Source organism: Hemiscyllium ocellatum, chromosome 48, assembly GCF_020745735.1.
Source record: "Hemiscyllium ocellatum isolate sHemOce1 chromosome 48, sHemOce1.pat.X.cur, whole genome shotgun sequence".
NCBI classification, from domain to species: Eukaryota; Metazoa; Chordata; class Chondrichthyes; order Orectolobiformes; family Hemiscylliidae; genus Hemiscyllium; species Hemiscyllium ocellatum.
Window position 1 is genome coordinate 21,432,826 of NC_083448.1, and position 27,414 is coordinate 21,460,239.

At 43.0% G+C, this 27,414-nt stretch overlaps 1 protein-coding gene across 2 annotated transcripts; it reads right to left on the bottom strand.

Annotated features, from left to right (window-relative positions):
* Positions 1 to 1,222: 1,222 nt before the first annotated feature.
* On the bottom strand, positions 1,223 to 26,056 carry LOC132836883 (AT-rich interactive domain-containing protein 5B-like). Of its 2 annotated transcripts, none has more exons than XM_060856445.1 (6): positions 25,838 to 26,056; positions 16,504 to 16,693; positions 15,591 to 15,643; positions 7,533 to 7,630; positions 6,007 to 6,193; positions 1,223 to 4,866 (listed from the first exon to the last, which is right to left on the bottom strand). In XM_060856445.1, the coding sequence occupies exons 2-6, from the start codon at positions 16,691 to 16,693 to the stop codon at positions 3,064 to 3,066; spliced, it is 2,331 nt and encodes a 776-aa protein (XP_060712428.1). In that variant the 5' UTR covers positions 25,838 to 26,056; the 3' UTR covers positions 1,223 to 3,063. The 2 variants fall into 2 exon arrangements, with proteins under 2 accessions (XP_060712428.1, XP_060712429.1); XM_060856446.1 differs by having other exon boundaries at positions 16,504 to 16,751.
* Between the last annotated feature and the right edge of the window lie 1,358 nt (positions 26,057 to 27,414).

Here is a 27,414-nt window from a genome sequence, read left to right on the forward strand (position 1 = left end):
AATGGAATGGTTAGACCAAAAAGTCTACTTCCGTGCTGAATGACTATGATTCAATGATTGTAGGACCCTTTCATTCCAATAAGGACCGTTCCCCTTTGAATTTCACTCATGGTGATTCGATTGAAGCACATGCTGCATACATTGCTGGCACAATCGGTCAGTGTGACATTGACATGGCACAGTGACATACAGCAACCTTTCCAACCTCTTGACTGCTTCAACCCATGAAAAGCTGTGTGCTTCTCTCTCTCGCAGCACTGAAAAGCAAAGACAACCACAAAGCCTAACAACCTCCCAAGGGCAAAGTAAGCACTACGACATGAAATGAAGAACGAGAATTTGCTTCCTGTACAAATCATGCAATGCATGCATCTGTCTGTGTGTATGCAGTGACCTGGCAGAATATGCAAGTCACAAGTACCACTGAACCCCACAGTGACGTTCTGACAGACTGAAGAGGTGTGAGAGCTGGTCTGCTGGCAGCCATGGTGAGGCTGCTCGTTTGCTGGTGCCTACTTGCATAGCCAAAGTGTCAAGGAGGACAGTGTCCACAGAGCAGCAGGGTGCTGTGGTGTAGTTATCTAAACCAAGAGGAGTTGCAAGCAGCAAGCTGCTGCCACTGCCACCCTGACGTTCATCTTGGGAATGAGACGGTCTCACTTCTCAGGGAAAGACAGGACAGTTGGGAGTGGAGTTGAAACAAGGTGGGAATGATTGGGTTAAGAAGTAATTCCAATACATAGAAGTAAAGTTGATTCTGCTTATCAGGGGACTTCTGAACTTGGCATTTAAACTGAAAGGGGACACTTGGAAATGTTTTCTTGATGTCAAGGTTGTGAATTTTACAATGTTGTCATGTTTTCCCAAGTTTCATATTATTGCCAAATGCACATGAGGGAATGGAGAATTCAACACAGTTTTTCAGTCGCTTGAGCATCTCAGTGGATGGCTCACAAGTCAGGGGAAGTAATGAGGGAGCACTCAGTTGTGTAAATCACGGTGAATATGCAAGAGGCATTCTCAACAGTCCTGCACACTTAGACTGGACATTAATGAGCGGACAGCAGCTCCATTTCTGAGAACACACAAAAACAATACCCTTGTTCCAAATAATTTTATTGTCAAGAGACAGTCTAAGAATAAGATGGACTTGAAGACCCTGCTCCAATTCAGAAACTATAATACAATGAACTTTTACCTCTGAATTTCAAAATCATGAGACAGAGGCAGAGATCAATCTCTGACTAAATGATGTTACAGTCAGAAGGATTTGTGATGAACAAAAACTTTCCACAAATGTGCTCATGAGAGAGAATTTAAGTTGCTTGCGATCATACAGGCCAAACAGCAGGTGGTGCCCACACTGTGAAGATTTGAAAATCAGACAACCTTCAGTGCAGTGAAGCACATCGCCACATTCTGGCACATACGCAACACAGGTATATCCCTCTTCCCATGCCAGCAATTTATTCCATCCTCTTCTTATCTATTGCCTGCACTAGTGCAATTGGTTGGGAGCAAACCAATTGAGAGAAAGGAAGGGAGAAGGCAATAACTTTGGAGAAAGTCTGACATCACTTAACAGCAAATAATTAACACTTAACAGCAATTTCTTTACTCAGCGAGTCGAGAGTTCATGGAATGCCCTGCCAGTAGCAGTGGTGGACTCTCCCTCTTTATGGGCATTTAAACGGGCATTGGATAGGCATATGGAAGATAGTGGGCTAGTGTAGGTTAGGTGGGCTTGGATTGGCGCAACATCGAGGGCCAAAGGGCCTGTACTGCGCTATGTTTTTCTATGTTCTATGTTCTAAGAAGCAATCACTTTTGTGAAATAGGAAACCAATTACAGCCAATTTGCATAAAGGAGGCACCATAAATGATAAATTGCCAAAGAATAGAAGGGGAGAAGGGAAAAGTAGTGGTGACTTCACTGGCCAAGTCAACCAGAGACAAGGCCTGGGGATGTACGTTCTCATCTCACCATACCAGCTGGTGGATTTTACATTCAGTGAATACATCTGGAAATAGAAAGCTGGTCTCAGTCAACTGATTACCATAAACTATCATTGATAGATTTTCAGAACAATCTAATTCATTAATGTCCTTTAAGGAAGGAAAGCTGCAGGTCTTGGTATGTGACTTCAGACCCAAAGCAATCAGTTTGACTCTCATCTGCCTTTCTCAGTTCAAAGTCAATATCCACATCCCTTTGAAGAATAAAGAAAGGATATTTGTTCCAATGATGTTAGATTAGGGAATAAATATTAATAGAGATTAGATATGTCTATCAATCATGCATTTAACCAATTGTGAGTTATTTTATTCACATCCAAACAAAATTATGTATCATTTGAAGTTTTCATTTTCATGTAAAATCTTCAAAAGTTCATGTGTTGTGAACAGTCTGCCTTGGGATTTGGGAATCATAATTGGTTTCAGAGTAGGGTTCTTTCACGCAGTGTATCAAAATCTTAAACATCACTTTTGTTTGACTCCAGACATTTTTACTAAATATATGCAAGGATTATTTACAGAGGAATTGTTGAATTTGGTTTGGGAGACTCTTTTCTGATTGTGTCGACTCAGTGGTCAAAGATCTCAACCTCTCTAGTTGTTGACCAATTAAAATCTCTTCAGTGCTTTTGTGTGAAGAAAGCACAGCTTCTTCCAAATTTCACACAGTTCAAAAGTGAGAGGTTTCTTCAACACTGAGGTGAGCTCTTGTTGGGTCAAACAATATCTCCACCAACCAAATGTGGCACAATTGGTCCACTTTAAAAGTTTCAAAAACTTCCCCAAAGTTCTGATGAGCACCAATATTTTGGGATCCTGCCAGACGAGAAACTGTGTACGGCGCACGGGCTGTCACATTGGGGATTACGGGATGCTTCCAGTGCAGCCCTTCAAAGTCTCCATCTGCATGTGCCTGGCTCTAACCCCATTCATCACAAACTCTGCTCTGGCTTAGTATCACAAGTCCTTGTGTCTCTTCGGCTGAAGGAATGACAACAGTTGGGAAGGTGGTGGAGGACAGTTATCATCACACCACAGCTCAAGTAGCTATAGTTTGTGGCCTGCATGGAAAGAGGACAGGGGTGGAGATGGGTACAGTCTGTGACGGAAAAGATTTTCGTAGTTCGTGCCCACAGCCAAGTGTTTGTACAGATCTAGAGGATGGCTAGGGGAACTTAGCACATGCTCCTGAATAGTTGGGATCATGAAGGAATTTATAGTTAGCCTGGGGATAAATGGTGAGTACAGGGTCGGGTTCTTCATACGACTCAAGTGATGAGCATAGTTGGCTGGCAAATATGCCCCTGCTCCCTCATACAAGGTAGAATCCTGAGATGTCACTGTTGTTGGCAGCCAAGTAGAAACTTCAGGTAATGAGGACTTCTGCTCATTGCTCATAACCTTACTATCACTGATCCTCTGGCCCTCCTTGGTATCTAGATGCTTGGTAACGTGTAAAGGAGAGACAATGCGAAGTTTCTTCCCATAAGCTGCATCCAACTCCTTCTGGCTTCTCTGTGTCGGCTGGGCAAGTTGACAGTTGGGAGGCCCACTCTTGGCATTGGTCAGTAGAACAGCACTCTTTGCTCGTTTGGCTGGAACTCGCCGAGGGAGGGTGACGCTCATGGGTGGGACCCAGCAGGCTTTGGGACGGACTTCAGAAGAGGACGGTGAAGTGTGGCCAGCGAATGGGCTCTTACTCAGTGGAAAGGTGGTGTTTTTGTTCTCAGTGACCCAGGAGAGCTGGGTCTGGGACGTGTTGGCTGTACTGGCACGTGGGAGGCTGAGGTCTGTAGGCTGATCATGTGGAACGAGTGTCCTGTCATAGTGCCTTGCTGTCTTGTATGATGCAGTTGGCAGCGTTGGGACCGCAGTGCTGTTCAACTCTCTGAAGCTTCTCTGATTAGAACAGCAGCCAAAAGGAGACCCTTTGCTGGGGTAATGGAGAAAGGGCTTCATTAGGCTGTGCATGTATGGGTTGCAACAAAAATTCCCGTAGCACTGAAGGGGGTGGGAATGCTCAACTGCCCTGCCTTTTTGATCCCGTTCTTCCTGTGGCCCTTGACCATCAGTAGAAGAGGAGATTTGATCTAAGGAGTAAAGCTGGTATTTGGCCAGATTATTGTTGAAGGACCACTCGGAGCGGTAATCTAGGTGGGCCTGCCTTGGGGGTTGAATGTGATGAATGACAGACGGTCTGTGAATGCTGGATTCTGGTGGGGAGCCAGACACTGGAGGCTCACTGCCCTGTACTGACTTGACTCCAGCCGAGGATGATGCGATGCCCACCGCATTAAAGCTGAGGGATGTTCCTTCACTGCCTTGTGCAAGGAATTTCTTCTTGGCCAAAGGTGACATTATCTCCTGATCTCTCTTGAGGCGCAGGATTGCCAGGTGGCTTTTATCTGCTTCAGGTGGCAATGACGTGGTAAGGCTGTCCTCACTGGCTGACAGTGCTGGAGCCTGGTATGAGCCAGTCCTCTCATCTTTACTAACAGCAGTGTGACCTCGAACTACCTCCTCTGACACATCAGCAGTGACGCAGTGTCCATTATGCTCCACAATCTTATTGCTCATCCCTGCCCTGGAAACCATTTCTGGTGAAGAATCCTTGGTAACCCAGAGCTCTTCAGAGATCCTATTCTGTGTGGATTTTTCATTGGCTCTTTTCGCATCTTGATTCGGAGACTTGTGCCCACAGCTATCCTGTGGCGTGAGTCTGTTTAGTGGCTGGTTGTTGGAGTCTTCACTCCCAGTTGTAGTGTTTTTCACTTGTGGCGACTGCTTGTCCACAGATGCATGCTTTTTCTTATCCCTTCCTATATCTTCAGAAACTACTTGGGGAACCATCTGTTTGGGAGATATAATGGTCAAATCTTTAGACACAAGGCTAAAGATGAACAGCTCAAGAAAAGGTGTTGGTGCAAGTCAAGCAGAAAAACTACCCCATGTAGCCCAAGAAATGGAAGAGGCTAATTTATCTCACATTGTATTTACTATCCAACTGAACAGGCACAGGCTGCTGTTACTGAGATTCGTCCCATCACACAATCTCTCACCCTATTACTTTCTTCCTTATTTCTTTATTGAACTTCTCCATAAATGTGTTTGTACCATTCTCCTGTGACAGTCAGTTTCACATTCTTTGGTTAGGACATTGGAATTTCCCATTGGACTTAGTTGTGGCCAGTTTATATTTATGGCCTCAATTCCTGGCCTCTCCTGTCAGTGAAAGTCTCCTATCTGTTCTGATAACAATCTCCTGTGGGGCAGGCAGCATTGTATCCTCCTGATACCGAGGCTATATGGATAAAACTGTGTTAGGAAAGATTTCACATTCTCTGGATTTTTGGTTAAGGGAGAATTTGATCCAGGGTGAAAGTGCCTGGACTAAGAGCTGGAAGGAAACTTTTTTTTGCTGAATGACATATCTCGGATGAGGGGAGAACAGCCCTAAGAATTTGAGCCATTCAGGTATAAAATGAGCAAACACTTGTACCTACAAACGTTTGGCTGAGGTTGGGAGCACCGTCATAAGTTGAAAAGTTTTAATGAATTTTAGATATGAAGAGACAGGAACCCAGGAGTAGGCCATTCAGCCTCTCCTACCTGTTCCACCATTCAGTGCCATCATGGCTCTAAGTGGGCTCTAACCAGGGTTTTATCAAACTGCAGCATTACTTCTGCATCTGTCCTGCAGGCTCAGGGCCAAAGGGGAGTATAAGAAATTCACAGCAGCCAGGATCTCATTGAAGACAAACAACTGATACCTGATCCTATTAATATTCACAAGTCTTGAGTTATTTGTGGTTCCTCTGTCATCATGTCAGATTCAAACTAAAGGCCTTTCAAACCAATGTTCAACCTTGCACTCTTCGTAGTGTAGTTGCAGCATCACTCTGGCCTCATTGGGTTTTGTGTCTCCAGTCTAGAACTGTTCTGTTATTAATGCTTTGCATCACTGAAAGTCACTGAAACTGATGAGCTTACCCTATCCGGCTCACTGCTCTGTTTCATGTTGTCCTTTGGTCGTTTCCGTTTGCTTCTTTCCTTCTGTTCAGTATTAGATCCTTTGCCTTCCTTGTTCTTCATGACGTTGTATGGTTTCCGAGGTTTGAAGGTTGGCAGTGGCTTGTCCTCTTCTCCCTTCATGTAACGCTCATACGGTAAAACCAGCCTACCAGAGAGAGAAAAGAGGAGGAGGATGAGAGAAGACTCCACATCACACCATAAGCGCATCCATCGTACGCCTGGCAGTGTCCCGTATCACACTATCTTTGAACTCTTCCAATCAAGGTAAAGCAGATTAGTTGAAAAACATTATAATGAGGTCAGCCAGGTGCACCTCATACAATCTGGAGCTGCCCAGTTTGGGCTGTTAATCTGGTCCGATCAGGAGGCCCTGGTGAACAAATGCAAACAGGACTGTCAGAGGTTCTATTAACTGTGAGAGCTAGCTCTGAGAAAGTTGAATCAATGTCAAGAATTCTCCACGTAGAAATATAGAGTGACTTGGTGACAGGATACTGGCCTCCGTGGAAATATTTCACTTCAGCAGAGTTCCTCTAGTGTCCTGGCCTACTCCAATAAGCACCGTGAATAAAAATCAGTCTCTACATTTGTTCACTTAGAATTTGAGATCTCGCGAGGTCACCAGGTCTCCCATCTGGATGGAACTAGCCAATCGAATGGCTGTAAAAGCATTCAAGACAGAATAGGAGGAATGATGATATGCTTGTAACTTCAGTGGTGGAGCAGTGTGGAGAAGGCTTTACATCAAAACAATTCTGCATAAACATAAACATTCTTCCACACGGTTCCCATCAAATGCTCCCAAAGCCTGGGCAGCATAGGTTTACGGACAGAGTAAAAGGTCTTTCTACACTGTTCCCATGACAAATACTCACTCCGCAGGGACAGCACCAGTATTCGTACTGAATAACGCTCCCTCCACAATGACCCTATCAAACACTCCCAGGACTGGGACAGCAGCAAGTTAGATATAGAGTAAAACTCTGTACATTATCCTAACTGGACCAAAAATCCAAATCGATCTGACCTTTGAAATTTGACTGGTTTCTTGATGCGAGTGTGTTTTGGATGCAACCATTTTCAGTTCTGGCATTGTGTAGTTTGACAGCAGAGGAATACTGTGAATTTTCAGTATTATAAATGGAAAGGACAATACAACCACATCAATAAGGAACAGTTGCTCATCTGAATTTCCATTAGTACCATTCAAATGAGATCTGAGGGTCAACCTTTTCACAGAGAGAGATTTGTATGTAGATTGAACTCCAGAGGAAGCGGTACAACATTTAACAGACATTTGGACAGGAACATAAATAGAGAAGGCTTAGAGGGTTAGGGGCTAAACACAGACAAATGGGACTTTGGTAAACTTGGTACAGATGGGTTGGACTGAAGAGCCTGTTTCTGTGTTGTATTACTGTATAAATGCTGAGAACAAACAGCCCCTTCAAGTGCTGCCCACAAAAAGGACTAGTGCCACCTACCTTTCGTAGTGCCGGCGGGTACACGTGGCAGCACTAGTACTCCCAGGGTTTCCACCCAGCTCGTCATAGATATTCTTCCAGAGGCGACTAGTTGTAACCTGCAATGACAAACCGTACAGGTAGTTAGCTAGTCGTTATGGTACAGGAGTAGCATCTCACAGCCTGTCAATTCAAACACCAGAACTCCAGGTTGATAATAAACAGTAGCCGACAACGCTGGTGGATTGCTGGCAGAACCAATGCCCTCCTTGTTGTGGAAGGGACCTTCTCCTCCCCAGTCCCTGTGCCTACACATAATTCAACTTGCAGCTGCAGTCCAGTGAATAAGCCTGGATCCATGGGTTCAAGTCCTACTTCAGAGGCCTGAAACTCCATCCAGTGAGCTGCAGAGTACCACAATAGTGGACTTTGTTATAATGCTCCATAATATATTTTTCTGATAATTAATTGAGAACACAAGTTACATGTTGAAGGAAAAATTGGTTTCAGTTTTAATTTCTGTGAAAATCTGACCATTCTAATCATTTTGAGCATTTACTTCAGACAGTATGTACAATAAGTCATGTGCTCACAGCAATATAACCAGTCACCTTAGAGACAATTGCTAAGATGTTTGCTAACTTGACTTTTATAATGTCCATAAAGAGAGCGGTCGAGACAGACAGAGAGAAAAAGGCTCGAGAAGAGAAGAAGTCTGTAACTGTAGATGCGCAGTCTCTAAGCAGTCCTGAGTTAGTTAGAAATCAGTGGAAAGAAATATCCAGGAGCAGATGACTGTGGAGGTGTCAGAAAGAGGAAAACAACGCAAGAGGCTTTTGAAAGCATCAGATAAGTGAGTTCATGTTAAGGAGTAATATAGTGGTTGTTTTGAAGGTACACAGAAACTAAAAAAATGTGTTGAGTGAATGAGAAATTTACTGTAAGGAAACCAATTACAGACATACCAACTGAACAAGAAGCTTCAGTGGTTTGAGTGTCTGTGAAGTTATTGCTGACGTAAAAGGGATCCTTTCTGATGCTTGCTGGGGATTGTTCCAATAGTTCTTGTGCAGCATTATATAATTTGTTGTTGTATCATACATGTTCAAGTGCTTTTGCTAAAAGTAAATTGGTAGACTCTCGAGAATATGTTCAGTGACTGACTTCCACTGTCAACATAAAACAATAAAATTTATGGTCTGACGAGCCATGTTTCACTCTGAGATCTAACTTGTCCAGTGTTACAGTCAGCTGGATCATGATATCTTGTTAACAAACATTTTCAGTTAAAGCACATCCCTCTGTATCTACTAACTAAGCTGCCATAATCGAACATCATCAAGGCAGTTCTCAAACAACATTTTGAATAGTGACTACGTAAGAGGCAAAGGTTAGATGTTTCATACAGAAACTTGGATATCAAGAGTTGTGTATCACTTGCCCTCTTGATAAACAAACCAATTTGCGGAAAGTTAACCAAAAGCGGGAAATTCATGACGGCAATATTGGTGGTGGAAGGTGGACCACATTGATACAGATTCTCTGTCGAATATTTTAGCAAGAAACCTGAACGTATCTATTTTTATCAAGCTTCTATACATGCGCACTTCCTGTTACAATGCCTATCTGCAGTCACTATTTCTTAGTAACACTTTCAATTCAAGATTTGACTGTTTGAATGGGAAGTCCCCCACTTGCATAACAACAATGAGCTGTCAACATTCAGAACTTTAGCCTGTAGGCGTCAGTGTTGCTTCCCCACGATGACTCCCAGTAGACTAAACTCCACCATCCACACCCATGAAGCCTCCTTCGCTCAGTAATATCCTATTTGTTTCAGCTTCCCATCAGTTCAACATTGCTATAACCTCCTTTGACCAACTCTTTGCGTCAGATCTACATTTGTCTCCTTCAGTTCATCTCACTTTCAGTTATCTGGAATGCCAGTCTTCACTTGGAACCCTAATTATTATGTACCATGAGCACTGTCATCAATGTTAGAGACTCCAAGGATGGAATCAGTCGTTAGAACAATTGTCTCTCTGCCTTCAGTTCAGAAAGGCCATCATTAAATTGTACCAATCCTGATATTGGGAGCTCTGGGAGCAATGTTGACTGTGCTATTTGATAAAGGAGAGTCCTTTCCCATAAAAAAGGCTTTTGGGACCCCCTCTCATTTTTTGGTTTGGAATGGAGAGTTGCAATTGAGAATTTAACTTTGAACTGCAGCATGTCTCCAAAAACAAGCGAACAAATGACTAGCTATTGAGAACTGGCTTGGAAAATAATGCAGGACTGTGCTGGCTATTAAATCATAGAGAATGTTCAAAAAGAATGAGAAAATAAAGAGTGGACTGGGGTTTTGGGCAGGAGGCAGTTTTGGTTTAGAAGTTTCCAGATTGGGATGCTGGTTTTGGTTTCTCTCTCTCTTGATATTGTCCAGTTTTGGCCTTGTTGAGTGTTCTGAGAAAAGAGCCCCAGTCTGTAAGAAATAAGTTGAAGTCTCCAAAATTTTGTGGAAACGATTTGCATTGACCAGTGACTTCAGAATTCAAGCAGAATGTACAATCCTATTACCTGTAATACAACCCATCATGCAAGGATTTCCTGAAGGTCTGGTATTCATCATTGAAATGGCTATTGAGGAGGAAAATTATTGTGCTTATATTTATTTAAAATTATCCCTTAACTTTGTCAGTGTGAGAGTGGGAATGTTTATGATTAAAGAAGATTGGATTTGGAACATAAATATTAATTAGATTGCCTTGTTGGACTTACATGTTCTGCTAAAGTTACATTCTTTTACAATAAACTGTTAATTTTTGTTGAAGCCATAAAATTGGTGCCCAGAATCTGTTACTTGTAAACTCTTGTTGGGAACAGTTAAGTAATTTTGAAAGGTCACTGAATGTTTTAATTTCACAGTGACACAAATGCAGTGATAGTGAGGCTGATTTGGTTTGGCTTGCTGTCCTTGTGTCATAACAAGGTGCCAAGGCAGGCCACATGATTCAATTCAGGGAAGGAAAGATGTGAAGAGATTGACCATTAAAAGACAAAACAAAAAATCATTCCTTTCATATCCCATATTATGTCAAAGTCTGAGAGGTTTTATAGAATATAGAACATAGAACATTACAGCACAGTACAGGCCCTTCGGCCTTCAATGTTGCGCCGATCTGTGGAACCAATCTGAAGCCCATCTAACCTACACTGTTCTATTCTCGTCCATATGTCTATCCAATGACCATTTAAATGCCCTTAAAGTTGACAAGTCTACCACTGTTTCAGGCAGTGCGTTCCAATCCCCTACTACTCTCTGAGTAAAGAAACTACCTCTGACATTCGTCCTATCTCCATCACCCCTCAATTTAAAGCCATATCCCCTTGTGCTAGCCATCCGAGGAAAAAGGTTCTCATTGCCCACCCTATCTAACCCTCTGATTATCTTATATGTTTCTATTAAGTCACCTCTCAACCTGTTTTCTCAACTAAAACTGCCTCAAGTCCCTCAGCCTTTCCTCATAAGACCTCCCCTCCATACCAGGCAACATCCTAGGAAATCTCTTCTGAACCCTTTCCAAAGCTTCCACATCCTTCCTATAATGTGGTGACCAGAACTGTACACAATACACCAAGTGCGGCTGATCAAATTTTTGTACAGCTTCAGCATGACCTCATGGCTCTGAAACTCAATCCCTCTACCAATAAAAGATAACCCACCGTATGCCTTCTTAACAACCCTGTCAACCTGGGTGACAACTTTCAGGGATCTATGTTCATTGACACCGAGATCTCAGCTCATCTGTGCTACCAAGAATCTTACCATTAGCCCAGTATTCAGTATTCCTGTTTCTCCCTCCAAAGTGAATCATCTCACACTTTTCCCCATTAAACTCCATTTGCCACCTCTCAGCCCTGCTGTGTAGCTTATCATGTCCCTCTGCAACCTACATTCTTTATCACTATCCACAACTCTACCAACCTTAGCGTAATCCGCAAATTTACTCACCCATCCTTCTCTGCCCTCATCCAGGTCATTTATAAAAATGGCCCCAAAACAGATCCTTGCGGTACCCACTAGCAACTGAACTCCAGGATGAATATTTCCCATCAACCACCACCCTCTGTCTTCTTTCAGCTAGTCAATTTGTTTTTGAAAATGTAGTCACTAATAGAACGCAGGAAAAGGGGACAGCAATTTACACATAGTGATGAGATAATAATCAGAGAGTCTGTCTTGGTGATATTTTTGACAGCTATGATGGAAGGGTTTGAAACTATGAGAAGTTTAAATCAATTGGATTGAAAAAACTTGCATTATCATGTACAGGTTTTAGGAATTAAGGACAAGATGTACAATAGCAAATGGAGGGGGAAATCCTTTCATTGAAAGGCGCTGATACTTGGCTGAAACAAAGAACATTAGCAGGTTTAACAAAGCACTAAAACAGATTCAAGTCACCAAATATAGTTTCCTCATTTCCCCTTCCCCCACCTCACCCTAGTTCCAAACTTCCAGCCCAGCACTGTCCCCATGACGTGTCCGGATTTGTCCTACCTGCCTATCTCCTTTTCCACCTATCCACTCCACCCTCTCCTCCCTGACCAATCACCTTTGTCACCACCCCCACCCTCCTCTAGCTTATCTCTCCACGCTTCAGGCTCACTGCCTTTACTCCTGATGAAGGGCTTTTGCCCAAAACATCGATTTCGCTGCACTTTGGATGCTGCCTGAACTGCTGTGCTCTTCCAGCACCACGAATCCTGAACCAAATATTGGACAGGCTGATTAGTAAAGTACTTCAGGATTACAAAGGTTTGGAAGACTAGATTGACCAAAGCTCTTTTACATGAACACTAAATTTAATAGCTAGCATATCTTCCCAGGTTGCAAGTCCTCAGTGCCCGGACGCCTGAATGGTGGCAGAGCCTGGTTTATGGTGAAGTGGTCATCAGACAAACTGAAGAGCAAATGCACAGATTTTGAATGGGACTCTCAGTGCCCACTATCTGTCACTGGTAATGATGACTTAGCTGGGATATTATTTTCTTGATGTAAGTCGGTTAGGATCAGACCCTCTACAGCATCCAAACTTTGTCTTTCCCAACACAACGCAAAGAATACAAGAAATCTTGACACCATTTAACAGGAGGCATATCACAATACTTTCTCATAGAGCATTGCTTGAGCAACGATTAACAAGTGGATATCAAGGGAACTGAGTTTCAGCATCTAACCCCCTGCTGTACCTGTCCTAGAAGCATTGCAGTTCCAAACAAGAAGTACAAAAATATTACCCTCGCTGTTCATGCCAGCACCACAAAAGGTGCATATCTGGAAGGTACACTCACATTGTCAGTGTTATTTTAAATCAGAGAGAAAGAGGTATATAGAGAGAGAGAGAGAGTTCAAGAGAGGATAAGCCAGTGAGAAAGAGAGAGAGAGAGCAAGTTGCAGCCTGGTTCTGAACTCCAACTCTCCAAAAGTGCCAGCGACAGCAGTTTCTTATTTTAATTCTTCAGCTCCACGCAGATGGTACAGCTGCCATGAATTATGCTTTTTCTGCAAATCTTACAGTGATCAGCTGCCGAGGGAGGGAAAAACCAGGAGACAGTAGCGACATTGTCCCCAGCTGCCTACATATAGCTCAGAAGATGCTGTAGCTGCAAAATGTCACCAATGTGCAGAGATTTACAGACTTTCTGAATTTATCTGGGACCCAGAGTTTTCTTCCAAAAACTGAATGAGAACTAGTTTGATCTGCTGTGCACAAAAAAAACCAGACAATATTGCCAAGAGGTCGACAGCATTGGATCTGAAGAACACCCTTCAGGTCCTCTGAAAGACACAAAGCCTCAATCAAAGGTACTCTCTCATGGTCCTCCTGTGGGTGTTTACATTGGTTTGATTGACAATATCAAGACTGCACTTGGCTCCCCAGCAATAGGTTCTGAGGCAGGGCCTGTAGAATCCTGATGAAGCGAAACTCCACAGCTTTTCTATTCCTTGAATCTGAACAGTCCGAATGGAGAGAAGCCTCAGTCCTGCCAAATCTGAATCTGATTTACAATGAGTTGGATTCTTGTAAGGGTTGCTCTTCGCCATCAGGAGCTATTGCTGCTAGTTCTAGACCAGGCGATCCCATTTTGTAAGCCTAATGCTTCAAAAAAATAATATATTGCTCACAATATGCTTTGGACTTGCTAATTCTTGGTAATTCCAAGATAAAGAATCCTGGGAATCAAAGCATGGATATGTACCCATGACCCAGAGGTCAAAGGCCAAGATTCTTGGAGTCCACTCAGCTCCAGGTTATTGAGAGGAACGTGCCAACCAATCAAGAAAGGAGGCATTTATGGCTCATGTTTTTACTGGATGGGAACTCAATCCCAGGAGAGACAGGGCAGCACTTAAAATCCTCACTTCAATCTTTTATTCAAAGAGCTCAGAACATTCTTTCCAGTATGTTGTCACACAGATTAGAGTTGCCAATTGTGGATGAATATATTCCAGGAGGGTTTTGTCACATGACTAAATGCCTTCAATGGCTAGCCCCCATGCTGTTTGCCTGAAACATCTGTCTGGAGATTACCACAGCAATCAGAAATGGAGTGACTGTCCCCTACCCAATTGGATGATTCTTCCACCTCTTCTTCCCTTCCCCAGCATTTTTATAATGAAAATTAAAAATGGACTGAATGGCCTCCTTCTGTAACAATTACATAATCCAGTGAAACCAAAAAAGCAAGAGGGTTTTTTTAGAAGCCCTCCCAATAATGTTGTGGAGGTTTATCTTTCTGGAGGATTGATAACATTAAGACAGAGGGTGAGAAGCATGATCAACATGAAAGGGCCTCAAGCAGGTGTCTCTGAAGCGACATGGTCTTCTGCTTTTGAAAATGCCCCAAAGATATAAAGAATTGAAAGAGTCAAGAAAAGACAAGATGGTCTATCAAGCATCATGGAGCATCAATCCTGGACTCTTCATTTCAACCCTCCCTCTCCTTTCCAACTCTCAGACAATCCGTTGTAAAAGATACAACAGAAAGATCTGAAGACATCCTCTCTGACCCTTGATCATAACTTGCCTTTGTTTCCTGGCATTTTATTTCAAGCAGTGAATTAAAAAGATGCATCCCATGTGAATGACACTGTCGGATAAACTCAAAATCTATTGTGTCTTAATTATTTTCAAGTTGGATGCATTTGGGTATAACACATTGCCTTAATTATTTTTCCACTTCCAACTGAATGAACGAATTTCCAAATGCTCCTCCCACTTGTCTCAGCTGTTGATATTTACTGTCAACTTAACAATATCTTCTCTAATCAGGAAGTTTGTACTTGACCTGGAAAGTTGCAGCTCATGCTCCCTGACTAAGCCACCATGGCAAGGTCAAAGTTCAATGTGACCAGTCAACAACTAGTTAATACCTCTTCAGCCTCTTCCTAAAGGTAGTCCTGACACCACTGTGACCTTGACCAGCAATTGACAAGGCAAAGAGGGAGGCTCCAAAATCACCTCAACCAGAATGGGGATTGAACCCCCATCCTGGACACTGCCCATGGCGTCGCAAGAGCTCTACCAACAACTAGTACTTGCATTCACGTAGAGCCCTTAAGCATCCCAAAACACTTCAGAGGAGTATTATTGGATCACATATGACACCGAGCCACACAAATCAACATGAGGTCAGGTGACCAAAAGCTTGAGCAAAGCATCTTAAGATTGGAGAGAGATGTAGTGATGTGGAGATGTTTAAGCAGAATATTGGACCTAAGATAACTGAATGCATAACTGTTATCACTGGAGTGAAGGAAGGCAGGGATCCACATCATACCATTTCAGTTTTGGGATCAACTCGACAGAGATTTTCTCAGTAAATCTTTCAGGACAATGAAATTCAAGATTTGATTGACATTGATCACGTCAGGAGCTGGTTAAACATTAACTGTCCAACAGGTTAACAGAACCAGTGGCGAATAGCTTAATGGAATTGAAAATGCGCAATGTCCTCATCTTTTTCCAGGGGACAGATAACCTTTAGTCAGTGCCGACTAGAAAGATTACTCACCGCTTCATAACCACCCAGCTTCTCAACTGCCTTGTAGAGTGTCAACAAGTTAACTGAGGGAAGAAAAACATTCACAATGTTAGCCAGATTTAAAATAAGATCCAATCCACTCAGGTAAAGTGCAAAGCTAGGAAACGTCACAGCCAGTTCACGGTCACCTTTGTCAGACAACCAAGTACAGTCCATGTAAAACTTGGCAGAGCTGAAAGACTCCAGAACTGATGGACTGGACCTCTCAAATAATGAGAATTTCGTGTCCCTCATATCCTGCTGTTCAGGATATATATGCCTATATCGACTAAACATGGAATATTCCCTGGAAATAGGGGTAAAAAGGGATAAGGTAATAAACATGACCATGAAAACAAATGTCATCTTTAGCTCTGTCATGGCAATCTTTTCTCGGAGTCAAACAGATGCAGGTTCTCCGGAAACACGTGCCCATAGTCAAGGCAAATGCTCCCTGCACGATGCGGAGGGTGGGTCAGGTGCCTTCTTTTTGAGAAGGCTTTGAATGGAGGTCCTGTTCCCCTCCCAGGATAGGAGTAAAAGATGCCAAGAAACCATTCAACAAAGAGCACTGGACTTTTCTTCATCCTTTCATCAACATTTAAAGCAGATTACCTGCTGTTATCAGATTTTTGTAAACAGGATTTTGTGGTGCACAAGTAAACTGCTGTTTTTCTTATATTAGAATAGTGATGATGTTCAAAAAGTACTTCCTTGGCTCTGAATGCTTACAGGAGGATGAAAATGGTATGGAATGTACACAAGTCTTTGATTTCATTGGGTTTGTGATGAAAGCATTGTTTATCAAGCGCAAAGGGATCTGATTCGATCTGCATGCTGCCCTTTCTCTATAGCATCTGAATCATGTCCAAATTTCAGCTTTAACAATGATGGTGAAACTTACCTTGCTTAAAGCCCAGGTGTGGAATTCTCTCGATGGGAGTGCCCCTCTCCTTCATAAACTCGTACAGATTGATGAGGAAGTTCTGCTGCCCGTTATCACCTTGCACCAGATCCTTCACCTCCAGGATTTCTCCATCCATTTCACTGTTTTCTGCCTGTCCAGTGGGAAGTTCCGTCAATTCACATTGCATCTGGACAGCAGAAAGAGCAGAAAGGGTGAGATCTCACTGCTGTCCTGGCAGAGCCTGCCTGTAGCAAGGAAAGATCACCAATGAAAGAATATCATCATCTCCAATCAGCTGATTTTATGTCGAGGATCCCTGAGCACTGAGTGAGTTCTCGGCTCCAAAGTAATCATACTGTTTCAGCTATATATCAAATCGAAGATCCACCTCACCACTGAGATGATCAGTTCTGGGTCTGTGGGCAGTCTGTACACATTCTGATCAACTGTACTTTCGTCATTCTCTTCCAACTGAGGGTGTCCAGCTACTACGGATGCTCAATGGAAGAAGGGAGAGAGAAGTCTAGTGGTTGTTAATGGAAGCCAGGAGCAGGTTTTTGGAACAACACCCACTTCTACCCCTGACTGTCAATCCAGCATGCCACCCTGGAGTCAGGATATTCAACCCTGTCACATAGGGGAAGGGAATGAGATTGATCAGTACAGTGTGTCAGGCCTAGGCCTTGCAGTCTGACCCACTTGCCTGCTCAAGGAATAAATAATATGCTTTTTATGAAGTCACAGACAACAGGGAAACAAATCTAAAAAGTTTCCATTCACATCTTGCCTGCTACATGTTTGGTTTCCGAACTTTTAAATTGATGCAGCATCAAATATTACCTCAAAAGTCAGGGAGACCACTGAAACTGCCTAGTCTTTCACATTATGCCTTCTTGAATTCCGTAGTTACATTTTGTGGTGAAAAACAAATATCTCTTTCACGTGTGTGATTACAGGAAATGCGATTGCTCTGCAGTAAATACCTCAGTGTGGTGATTTTTCCAAGTCAGCAGTGATAACGTCTGATGCAGCAAGATCTCGCTGTTACATGAGACAGGCTAACTCTTCGTTTGCAGAGACTTCCCTTTTTGAGAGACTGGGGGGGGGGGGCAGTGGGGGCTGCATTAGAATCGGAAAGATGGTAAGAAGACCACTTAGCTTTCAGTTCTTGGGAAAATGTTTCTGATTTGCCTTCTTGGCACAAACTGAATGCCAATCGATGGGTCAGTCAGTCAGTCACAGCAACAATCTGGGGTGCCTTTTCCAATTTTAGCCAAATCAAGCAGATCCCAATATTGTAAAACCTGCAGCCATTGACTTACACCTTTACTTTCCACAACCCTGTATCAATGCAACACTATTGCAAAGCTCAGCGTTCTCCTCATGATCCTACATCAATCTCAATCTAATCCCACTGCCTCATTCTCTTCCCGTAACCTCATACCTTTGTCTGCACAAATTGCCGGTTGTGCTTGAAATAATTATTAATTAGCCTTCAGTGTGGAAATAGTCCCTGCTTGAACATTATGTGTTTCAACATTTAGGAGGAAAGTAATTTTCAAAACCTTTCCTCACTCTCAGTGACAATTACCAATTCCTGCCTCCTGTTCACTGGCTCTCAAACAGAAGAAACCTTCCATTTACTTGACACTGAAACCCTAAACAACTCTAAACCTTTCAGTTAAATCTCATCTCCCTAAAACACCTTGGGCTCAGTCCAAATTGATCATTCGTCTCCACAATCCCCAACCTCACTCAACCTTTGCTCCATCTCCTCTAAACTTTATCCCTTGATCTCCTTCCAATCTTAACCTTTCTCTGTAACATTTCCACCTCAACACCCTGTCCCCGACCATGACCTCTTTCCATTTATTCCTATTTTCCCCACACCCCTGAAGGCAGAAAGAGACCAGTTCCTCAGAACCCTCAAAATGGAGGGGAGGAGCATGGCCTATGTTTGGAAGGGTCTCCTCACAACTCTGAAACTCTTAACACTCAACAGATCAGATTCGCTCACCTACAGTCTCAGTTCAAGATTTTGTCTCATTTGGCACAGAGAGAGAAACAGAGTTGGTTAGGTTACAATAGATGGCAAAACAAAAACCCAGGAAAAGAAGATTCACATTTTGGTGGAATGTGACCAAAGACAACCAAAGCATTTCACAGCCAGTTATCACAAAGGCTTGTATCTCATCAACAAATCATCCTTTATTTCCACATAGAGTGTCCTTGACACTGATCTAGCTCCCTCAGAGCCAGCTCCCAGAGTGAACAGAATCCCTGCCACTCCTGTTCTTATCTGTCAGCCAGGGCTCCCTGACTGTACCAGAGTAACAGCCCCAATAGGGAGTTCAGATTCTATGAGGCCAATCTGGCTGCCCTCATTCCAATCAATACAAAGGACTTTTATAGCTTTGTCACTGTTGTCATGTCGAGTAATGAAGCAGTCAGTTGAAAGTTGTGCAAAATAAAAGTTGGCTCTTTGCAGATATGAGGATGGAGGCAAGGCTGGAGCCTCACATATGTGCAAGACTTCATGCCCATGCAGAAAGGTTGTAAACTATTGTCACATCACTTCCTACTCAACAAACAAAAATTAATTCCACCCACTACTTCATTGAAAAAATACCAAATGCCAATCACCCTTCTTCCACTATCTACCACCAGAGAGAAACATAGACAGACATCCCACACACAGAAAAAAAGTCAGAGAAAAAGGCGTGCACACACACATAATGCCATCTGTTTACAGATATGATTATCTCAATGTCTCATTGTTAAATACATACTGTAGAATTTCCCTTTATTACTCATTTCCTCTTTGGAAAAAAAGAGATAAAACAACAGAAATAAAACAGTATTAGTTCTTAAATATATCCTGTTAAATACTGGACATATTCTGCATCTTTCTAAGTCTGAATACATAAGTATTCAGAATCACAACTGTCATTTAACTGGCATATACTCTTCTCGAAAACATAGCTCATTGATTGGAAATCAAAACTTTAGAGCTCGCAGCAGAAAGCACCTGATGGCTCTCTGACACTGTAACCAGTCCACTCAGCTCAAAAGAACTGTCTTCTCTGCATTTCCCTGGTTTGTGCTGCATTTGACCATGATTAATGATTCAGCCCATCTATCTGCTGAGCACAACGATTGAGAAGGTCATGGACTTCCAGCTGGAGCACGGATGCAATTTCAGTCTCTTATTCAGTAACCCTCTCCATTTTTCATCACAGAGTTTTCAGCACAGAAGCAGGTCATTCATTGAAGCTGGTCCATGCTGGGACTTATGCTGCTCACTAGCCGTCTCCTACTCTGCTTCACGTCACCAGAGGTTCAGTTCTCCAACTCTTTCCCCATCACTCTGAAATTTTGTCCCTTACAAGTTATCCATTTCATTCCCTTTTGAAAGGTGCTGGTGAATCTGCTTCAGCTGTCCGTGTAAACTGTGCATTTGTAAAAAACAAGTCACATTTCTCCTTCCATTTCTTTTGGCACTGAGCTTCTTTCTGTTTTCTCTGGTTATTCTTCCTACCAGTGGAAACAATTTCTCTTCATTGACTTACTGTGAAGCTCTGTATGATTCTGAACATCTCTGGTAAATATCCCCATAACCTTCTCAGTTTTAAGTACATTACTAATATCTCCGGGTATCCCTCATTCATGATGCTATTCTCGTCAATCTGCTCACAGCCTGTCCAAAATCTTGCTATTGGTTTGAAAGGTGTCATGTTCTGAATTGGACGCAATATTTCATCTGAATCCTAACCAATGACTTATCAGAATGGCTCTCAACCTTCGACATCCCCTCAGCCTAAAGAATGAACGTCAGACTCAAAATGTTAACTATGTTGTCTGTCCACAGATGCTGCTGATCAACAGAGTTTCTCCAGCAGTTTCTGTTTTGTTTGTTTCAAATCTCAAGCATATGCAAATCTTTGTTTTCGTTCAGTATTTGAGGTAAGCTTGGTTGGAGGGTCGAGCATAGAGTTGAAAAGAGTACAGCACCGGAACAGACCATTCAGCCCATTCTAATCTAATCCAGTCTGCCTATGAATGGTCCACGTCTCTCTATTCCCTGCCTGTTCATGTGTCTTTCTGAATGTCTCAAAAACAGTACTTGAACACAGCTGAGAATCCATTTTGTCAAAGTTTGTCACATATCTGAGGTAGCTTATCAATAGGTCAGCCCGGGTGGATAAACATTGAGAAATAAATATCGCAGATTTTCATAATCTCTTTCTTCACCAAACAAAGCAGCTCACAAATGTTTGTGCCCACTTCAAAACAGCTACACAGGTGTCATGATGCTAGTCAGCATGCAGATGGAAGAGGGGGTCTGCAAGTCACGGCAATCTCACCAATTCAAAAGCATGTCAGATGTGTCTTGGTGTGCCTTAGAATCAAAACTTGTGGATTTAATTCATTCCCAGCCCAGAGGCTTGAGTAAAAACTCTAAGCGAATACTCCCAGTCAATATGACAGTACAAAGGTTTAAACCAAAGACTTCCCAGACAACCAGAAAAGATCTCAAGGTGCAATATAAAGGGAGTTATCCTGGTCAATATTACACATAAACCAGTATTGATTGAGTCAGTGTTACATTGTTATTGCTGGGAACTTGCTGTGTACTACTTGGCTGTAATATTTCCAAATATTACAATGGTGACCAAACTTAAAAGCATACTTTATTTGCTATGTAGCGCTTTGGAATGACATGAAGCATGACAGGCACTGTAGCAATGCAACTCTGTTCTTTCTTGCTTTTTTGGATCTATTCCTTAGTTGGCGATCACACTGTCAGCAACAAGCTTCAGTTCAAATTCGATGTACTCTGTGTAATACACTCACACGCTCCAGAATGACTCCTCAGCATGATGTGAAATATTGTGGAAAATCAGTTCTATTCCTGACACAGCAGATCTAAAAATAAGTGAAAAGCAACAAGCTTCCTCTGTCATTGACTTTCTCTTAGCTGCTTATGTTGGCACAATTCTGCAATTATTTAAATTTTGCAAATCAGAAAGATTTTCACTGAGGGTGGAATCCTGAAAGTTAAGTTTTTGATCAGAGAAAGAATATGTACTTTCCCCATAGTAGGAAGGTCAAGGTCACAGGGCCACCAGGAAGGGACTGTATTGGCCAATGCTTGCCTCTTTTGCACTTCAGGGATACTTTACCAGAGGAACACAAGGCAATTCAATCAGAGTTTATCTTCATTGATCAATCTTTGCTTCATATACCACAATACCATCACCCAGCAAAAATATCACAGACTCTTAAAAGCTTCAGTTGTTCCCCTGGCATCCACAGCCTCTTGAAGTAGAGAGATTCAGATTTATATTAAGTCCTTGGGAGTTTACAGGAACAATGAGACAAGAGGTGCCTCGGTGTGTGTGAAACAGCGGTTCCACCTTGAGAGCTGACGACTGTAGCTCCTACCTTTCGGATTGGATGTTAAGCCAAGGCCTTGTCTGCCCTATCAGGTCAGTAGAAGAAACCTCTCACAAACATGATTTAAAAAGGAGGAAAAAGTTCTCTGTGGCCTTTAGCCTCTTATTTATCTTCATCCAACATTCCAAAATACACTTATTTATCGTCTATAGCACTGCTGTCTCTGGGATTGTGCTGTGCAATGATTGCCAACAGAGGCAGCACAGTGATTCAGTGGTAAGCACTGCTGCCTCATAGCAACAGGCACCTGGGTTCAATTCCAGCCTCGGACAACTGTCTGTGGAGTTTGCATATTCTCCCTATGTTTGCGTGGGTTTTCTCTGGGTGCTCTGGTTTCCTCCCACAATCCAAAGATGTGCAGGTGAGGTGAACTGGCCGTGTTAAATTGCCCACAGTGTAGAGGGTCGGTGTGGACTTGTTGAGCCAAATGGTCAGTTTCCATACTGTAGGGTCTCTGTGATTATGACAGTGACAACACTTCAGCAATAATGTGCTCAAAGATGAAGCATTTGGGAAGGCTGAGAAACTGTGAAAGGGGCTCTAGACATGTCAGCTGATAGCCACAAATCAGCGCTCTTGCATTTTCCTTATATTGGTCACTTAAACAGGAGCACAGTCTTTCTTTTAATTTGTTCATGCGATGTGAGCATTGCTGGCTGGGCCAGCACTTGTTACCCAACCCAAATTGCCCTTTGAGAAGCGTGCTGCCTTTTTGAAGCACTGCAGTCCATGGGCTATAGGGACACCCTGAGTGGTGTTGACCCAGCAATAGAGAAGGAACAGCAAAATAGTTACTAGACAGAATGGAGCGTGGCCTAGAGGGGAAATGAAAACTTGTGGTGGTGTTCCAATGTATCTGATTCCCTTGACCTTCTGGATGATAGATGTCATGGGTTTGAAAGGTGCTGTCAAAGAGCCTCAGTGAATTGGTGCAGTACATCTTGTCGTTTGTACACAGTGCATCTACCTATAGTTCTTAATCATTCTGTCCATCTCAGTTAAGTCACCCTTCAGCCTTTTCTGTTCTCAGGAAAACAACCCTGGCATATTTAATCTGTCCTCATAGCAGCAATTTTCACTCGCTGGCAAGATTCATCAAAGTTTTCTCAGTACTCCCACAAGAGCAGTACTGTTCAGGGCTATGTACCAAATTCCAGCTGTGCCACAACAACTATTTGATAACTTGCAGCATTCTATCCCTTTTCTTGTAGTCAATATTTCATCCAATAAAGAAAAGCCTTCCAAAAAGAAGAAAACGCAGTAAAACTTGCAAATGACACATACTAGTCCCACATATATACATCGACATTTGACCGCCATTATACTCATTTCAAAGTATTACTTTCTTTTAAATTGGCCTTTCCCAATGGGATATGCTTGGTTTACCATGTGATCCACCTGCCCTGCCACCTTCAGGAACTTGTGCATGTATTTCAAGGGCTGATGCTTGAAACTCCTGCCCCTCTGAAGCTGCCTGACTGGCTGTGCTTCACCACAGTCTCGACACTGTATTTCAAGGTCTCACTCCCTTTACCTCTCTTAGTGTCCTCCCATTTACTGTATATTCCCAACTTTTGTTGCTTCCCCAAATACACTCCCTCACACTTCTCTGGATTAAGTTCTATTTGTCACTATACCACCCACTCAGCTAAACCACTGATACCATTCTGCAGTCGTTAGCTATCCTGTTCACTGTTAAGCCAAGTTTTGTGTCATCTGCAAATTTCCTCTCACATGCAATCATGCCTCTCACATTGGAGTCTAAATCATTAATATAGCCAATATAAGCCCAGTGGAACACCACTGGAATCACTTTCCATTCATAAAACATTCATCAACAATCACCCTCTGTTTCCTCTCACTGAGCCAATTCTGGATCTAACTCATCAGAGATCCCTACATCCCTTGGAATTTAATTTTTCTGCCCAGCTTAGCATTTGAGACCATGTCAAACACCTTTCTGAAATTTGGGGAGACAACATCTGCTACAATATCCTCTTCAGTCTCATTGTTACATCCTCGACAGATTTGATTGACACTACTTTCCCTGAATAAATCCATTCTGGCTATCAGTGGTTAATATTTGCCTAAGTGGCAATTTATCCTGTCTTTCAGAATTGATTCCAATAACTTGTTCACCACTGAGGTCAGAGTCGAGAGTGTGTTGCTGGGAAAGTACAGCAAGTCTGGCAGCATCCGAGGAGCAGGGAAATCAACATTTCAGGCAGAAGCTCTTCATCAGGCTTATGCCCGAAACATCGATTCTCCTGCTCCTCGGATGCTGCCTGACCTGCTGTGCTTTCCCAGCAACACACTTTTGACTTTGTTGTCTAGCATCTGCAGTTCTCACTTCTCCACCTCTGAGGTCAGATTGACCAACATGTAATTGTTTGATCTATATACATAGTGGTACCATGTTTACAGTGGTACCTCACCTGTCTCATGCAAAAAATGGAACATGATCCTCAGAGCATCTTCTGTTTCCTCTAACAGCCTCAGGTCCAACCATATCCAGTTGAGGTGGTCAGACTCTCCAGGCCCTCCTTTCTCACTGCTTATTTCAGGTCTGAACATCTCAGAGTTGTCAGGTTTTGGAGTGATGGACCGGTGGATCAAAGTGACCTCCCAGATCTCCATGGTGTACTGTTCCCTCTTGCCCATGTGAGGCATGAAAAGAAAAAGCATTAATTCTGCAATGTCTGTACAACCATGCAGCCTAGACCACTCTTTTCAGGATCAATATAGGATCAACATGGAAACAAAAACATACAGTAAAACCACCCACAAGTGGTTTGTACTAAGTAGTTGTTTATCATTCTGTAAAACTTACCCCATTTCCCAGTATAGCAGGACTTCCCCTATGAATAGCACAAGGTGGTAATGATAATTCTCAAATACTGAAACTGCCTGGGATTTTTTTTCAAAACTTCTGTTCCTGAGAGTGTCTCATGTAAACATTACTAAATTGCTTTCCACTAGAATTTTATTACAGTGAACTGACCACACTTTCTATAAAAACACATAGATGGTGAAACAAAAATTCCCCTGTGGGGACTGAGTCACACACTGGACCAGCCTGCTTCCTGTATGTGTGTCTTCAGGAACATTGTTGGTGTGGGTATAGTGCATTACTGTCTCTTGTTAGCAGATGCAGGGGAGACGTTGAGCAACTGATAGGGTTGCAAGCAGATGCCTCATATTCCCCACTCTTGGCCTGGATGGGTCTCTGATCCCACGAGTCAATCCAAGAGAGTAGGGGAGTTGGCCTGGAGCCTATTAACTGAATGTATCACACAAGGTGAAGTGACACAGCCTCCCAGATTACACTGGTGATGGCATTCCCACATTAGTGACACGGGAGAGGTCAGTTATGGTGGTGCTCTCTTTCAGAATCCCTAGTCATTTCATATGCAAGCAAGCTGACCGGTGACATGATACCACACAGGGACCAACAAGGAAACACCTGAGTAGCTCCACACCAACACAAAATGACCAAGACCACTCAACTACATCTGGGGGAGATTGAGAACAGTCCTTCTTGATGCCTTCCATCCCTACCTTTTACACACCCTTGCCCTCTTTTCACAACTACAGGTTTCATCTCCACAGCAATTAGAAAAGACACAACTTCCCACCACCGTTTAATAGGTGATACTGGGAACACTGCTGATGATCTGGAGGCAAGATTTCATTATAACGAGACAAATTCCGCTTACAGTCACACGGATACAGTTATACAGATACAGAATCGTCCATAGACCCTTACTGCACAGTGCGACATGAAAACTTTCAACTCAGACAACTCTTAACATTCACCGAAGTTGCACATTTCCATTGATTCTCAGGAAGGCTTGTTCCATGTGCATTTACTCACTTGTGAAAGTTACCAGGCAGTAACCAGGTCCGACCCCCGGGACACATCGAGACAACTGCAGAAGCAGTGAATCACTGGAATAGAGCCGGGTGTTTGAATGGGGAGTTACCCTGCCGCAGTTGTTGAGGACAGACTGCTGCCGGTCAGTTGCACGGTTTGACTCACGGACACTGACCCATTTGCCAAGTGCAGACACTAGAGGAGATGGCTTCACTCTTCTCTCTCCGTTCACTGTCTGCTTGAGACCGTTCACCTGATGGTTGGGTGATCGGAGATCTGGTCCCGCCCTCTGCACGGCTCATTGGCTCAGGGACATGATATTTCCGAGCTCTAGTAGTTCCCACCCCTTCCTGAGAGAGCGGCTTGTTCAAATCCTCAGTGTCCTGGCTATACACCACTGCCGCATGTTTCCAAAAGGTTTTGCTGATTTCAGGGCAGCTCTGGCCGTGAGTCCGGATCAATATTTACCGATCGCCGGCTGAACAAAATAAAATCTGGTCGTTATCACCTTTTTTTCTTTCAGGGATCTCGCTGTGTAAATTGATACATCAGCAGTGTTTCCTACAAAGCACTTTGGAACGTCCTGAGGCTATGAAAGGCGCTATGGAAATGCAAAATCACTCTTGGTTTGATCAGAGTTGGATTTTGGCTGAACCCAGAACTCAGAGGCAGCAAGTTATTTATTTCTGCTAAGATTGTAATCCCAGCTTTGGAGTCACCAGCCAAAGGAAACATAGATACTAACCCTGTCACACACTTTAAGAATGTTGTACCTTTCAATCAGGTCACTTGTCATTCTTCAAAATCCAGGGAGAACAACTACATGCACCTCAATGTCTTCCTCGGAGACAATTCTGCACCGCACTGTCGGTAGGTCAGTACTGAGGCAAAAACTCTGCAGGCACCCTGCCTTCTATCCTGATGAAGGGCTTTTGCCCGAAACATCAATTCTCCTGCTCCTCAGATGCTACCTGACCTGCTGTGCTTTTCCAGCACCACTCTCTCGACTCTGATCTCCACTATCCGCTCACTTTCTCCCAGGACTGAGGGAGTGCCGCACTGTCTGAGGGTCAGCACTGAGTGTGCATCACATTGTCAGAGGGTCAGTCCTGGCATTGCACTGTCATGACAGTTTCTGATGCGCTGCTGTGAAACGAAAACAAGAATTGTTTATTTCCACAGATACTGCCAGGCGTGCTGAATATTTCCAGCACCTTTTTTTTCATTTCTGATATCTAATATCTGCAGCATTTTGTTTTGGTACATAAAGGTAACACTGAGAGCCAACAATTTGGAGGACAATTGGAACGATATACTTTATTGAAGTGGGAGTGGAATACAAGAATAAAAAGACTTTGCTAAGCTACAAATCATTAGGGCTTTGGATGAGACCATTCCTGGAGTACTGTGTAGAATTTTTGCATATTTAAGGATGCACTGGAAACAGTGTATTGGTTCAAATCAGAGGAAAAACAATGCACAGTGTTGGTTCACTTCTTTTGGCCAAGGGATGTCTTTTATCATGTGGTATGCATTCATTGTATGCTTGGATTCAGAACAGATTGCCTGAGGACAAG

Bases quoted from the DNA above. Each gene is read 5' to 3' on its own strand.
- LOC132836883 (XM_060856445.1), bottom strand. From the start codon at position 16,693: ATGCAATGTGAATTGACGGAACTTCCCACTGGACAGGCAGAAAACAGT. The intron at 6,194-7,532 runs GTAGGTGGCACT...TCTCTCTGGTAG, and splicing joins ACCCGCCGGCACTACGAAAG to GCTGGTTTTACCGTATGAGC. The intron at 4,867-6,006 runs GTAAGCTCATCA...TCTCCCAAACAG, and splicing joins AGAGCAGTGAGCCGGATAGG to ATGGTTCCCCAAGTAGTTTC.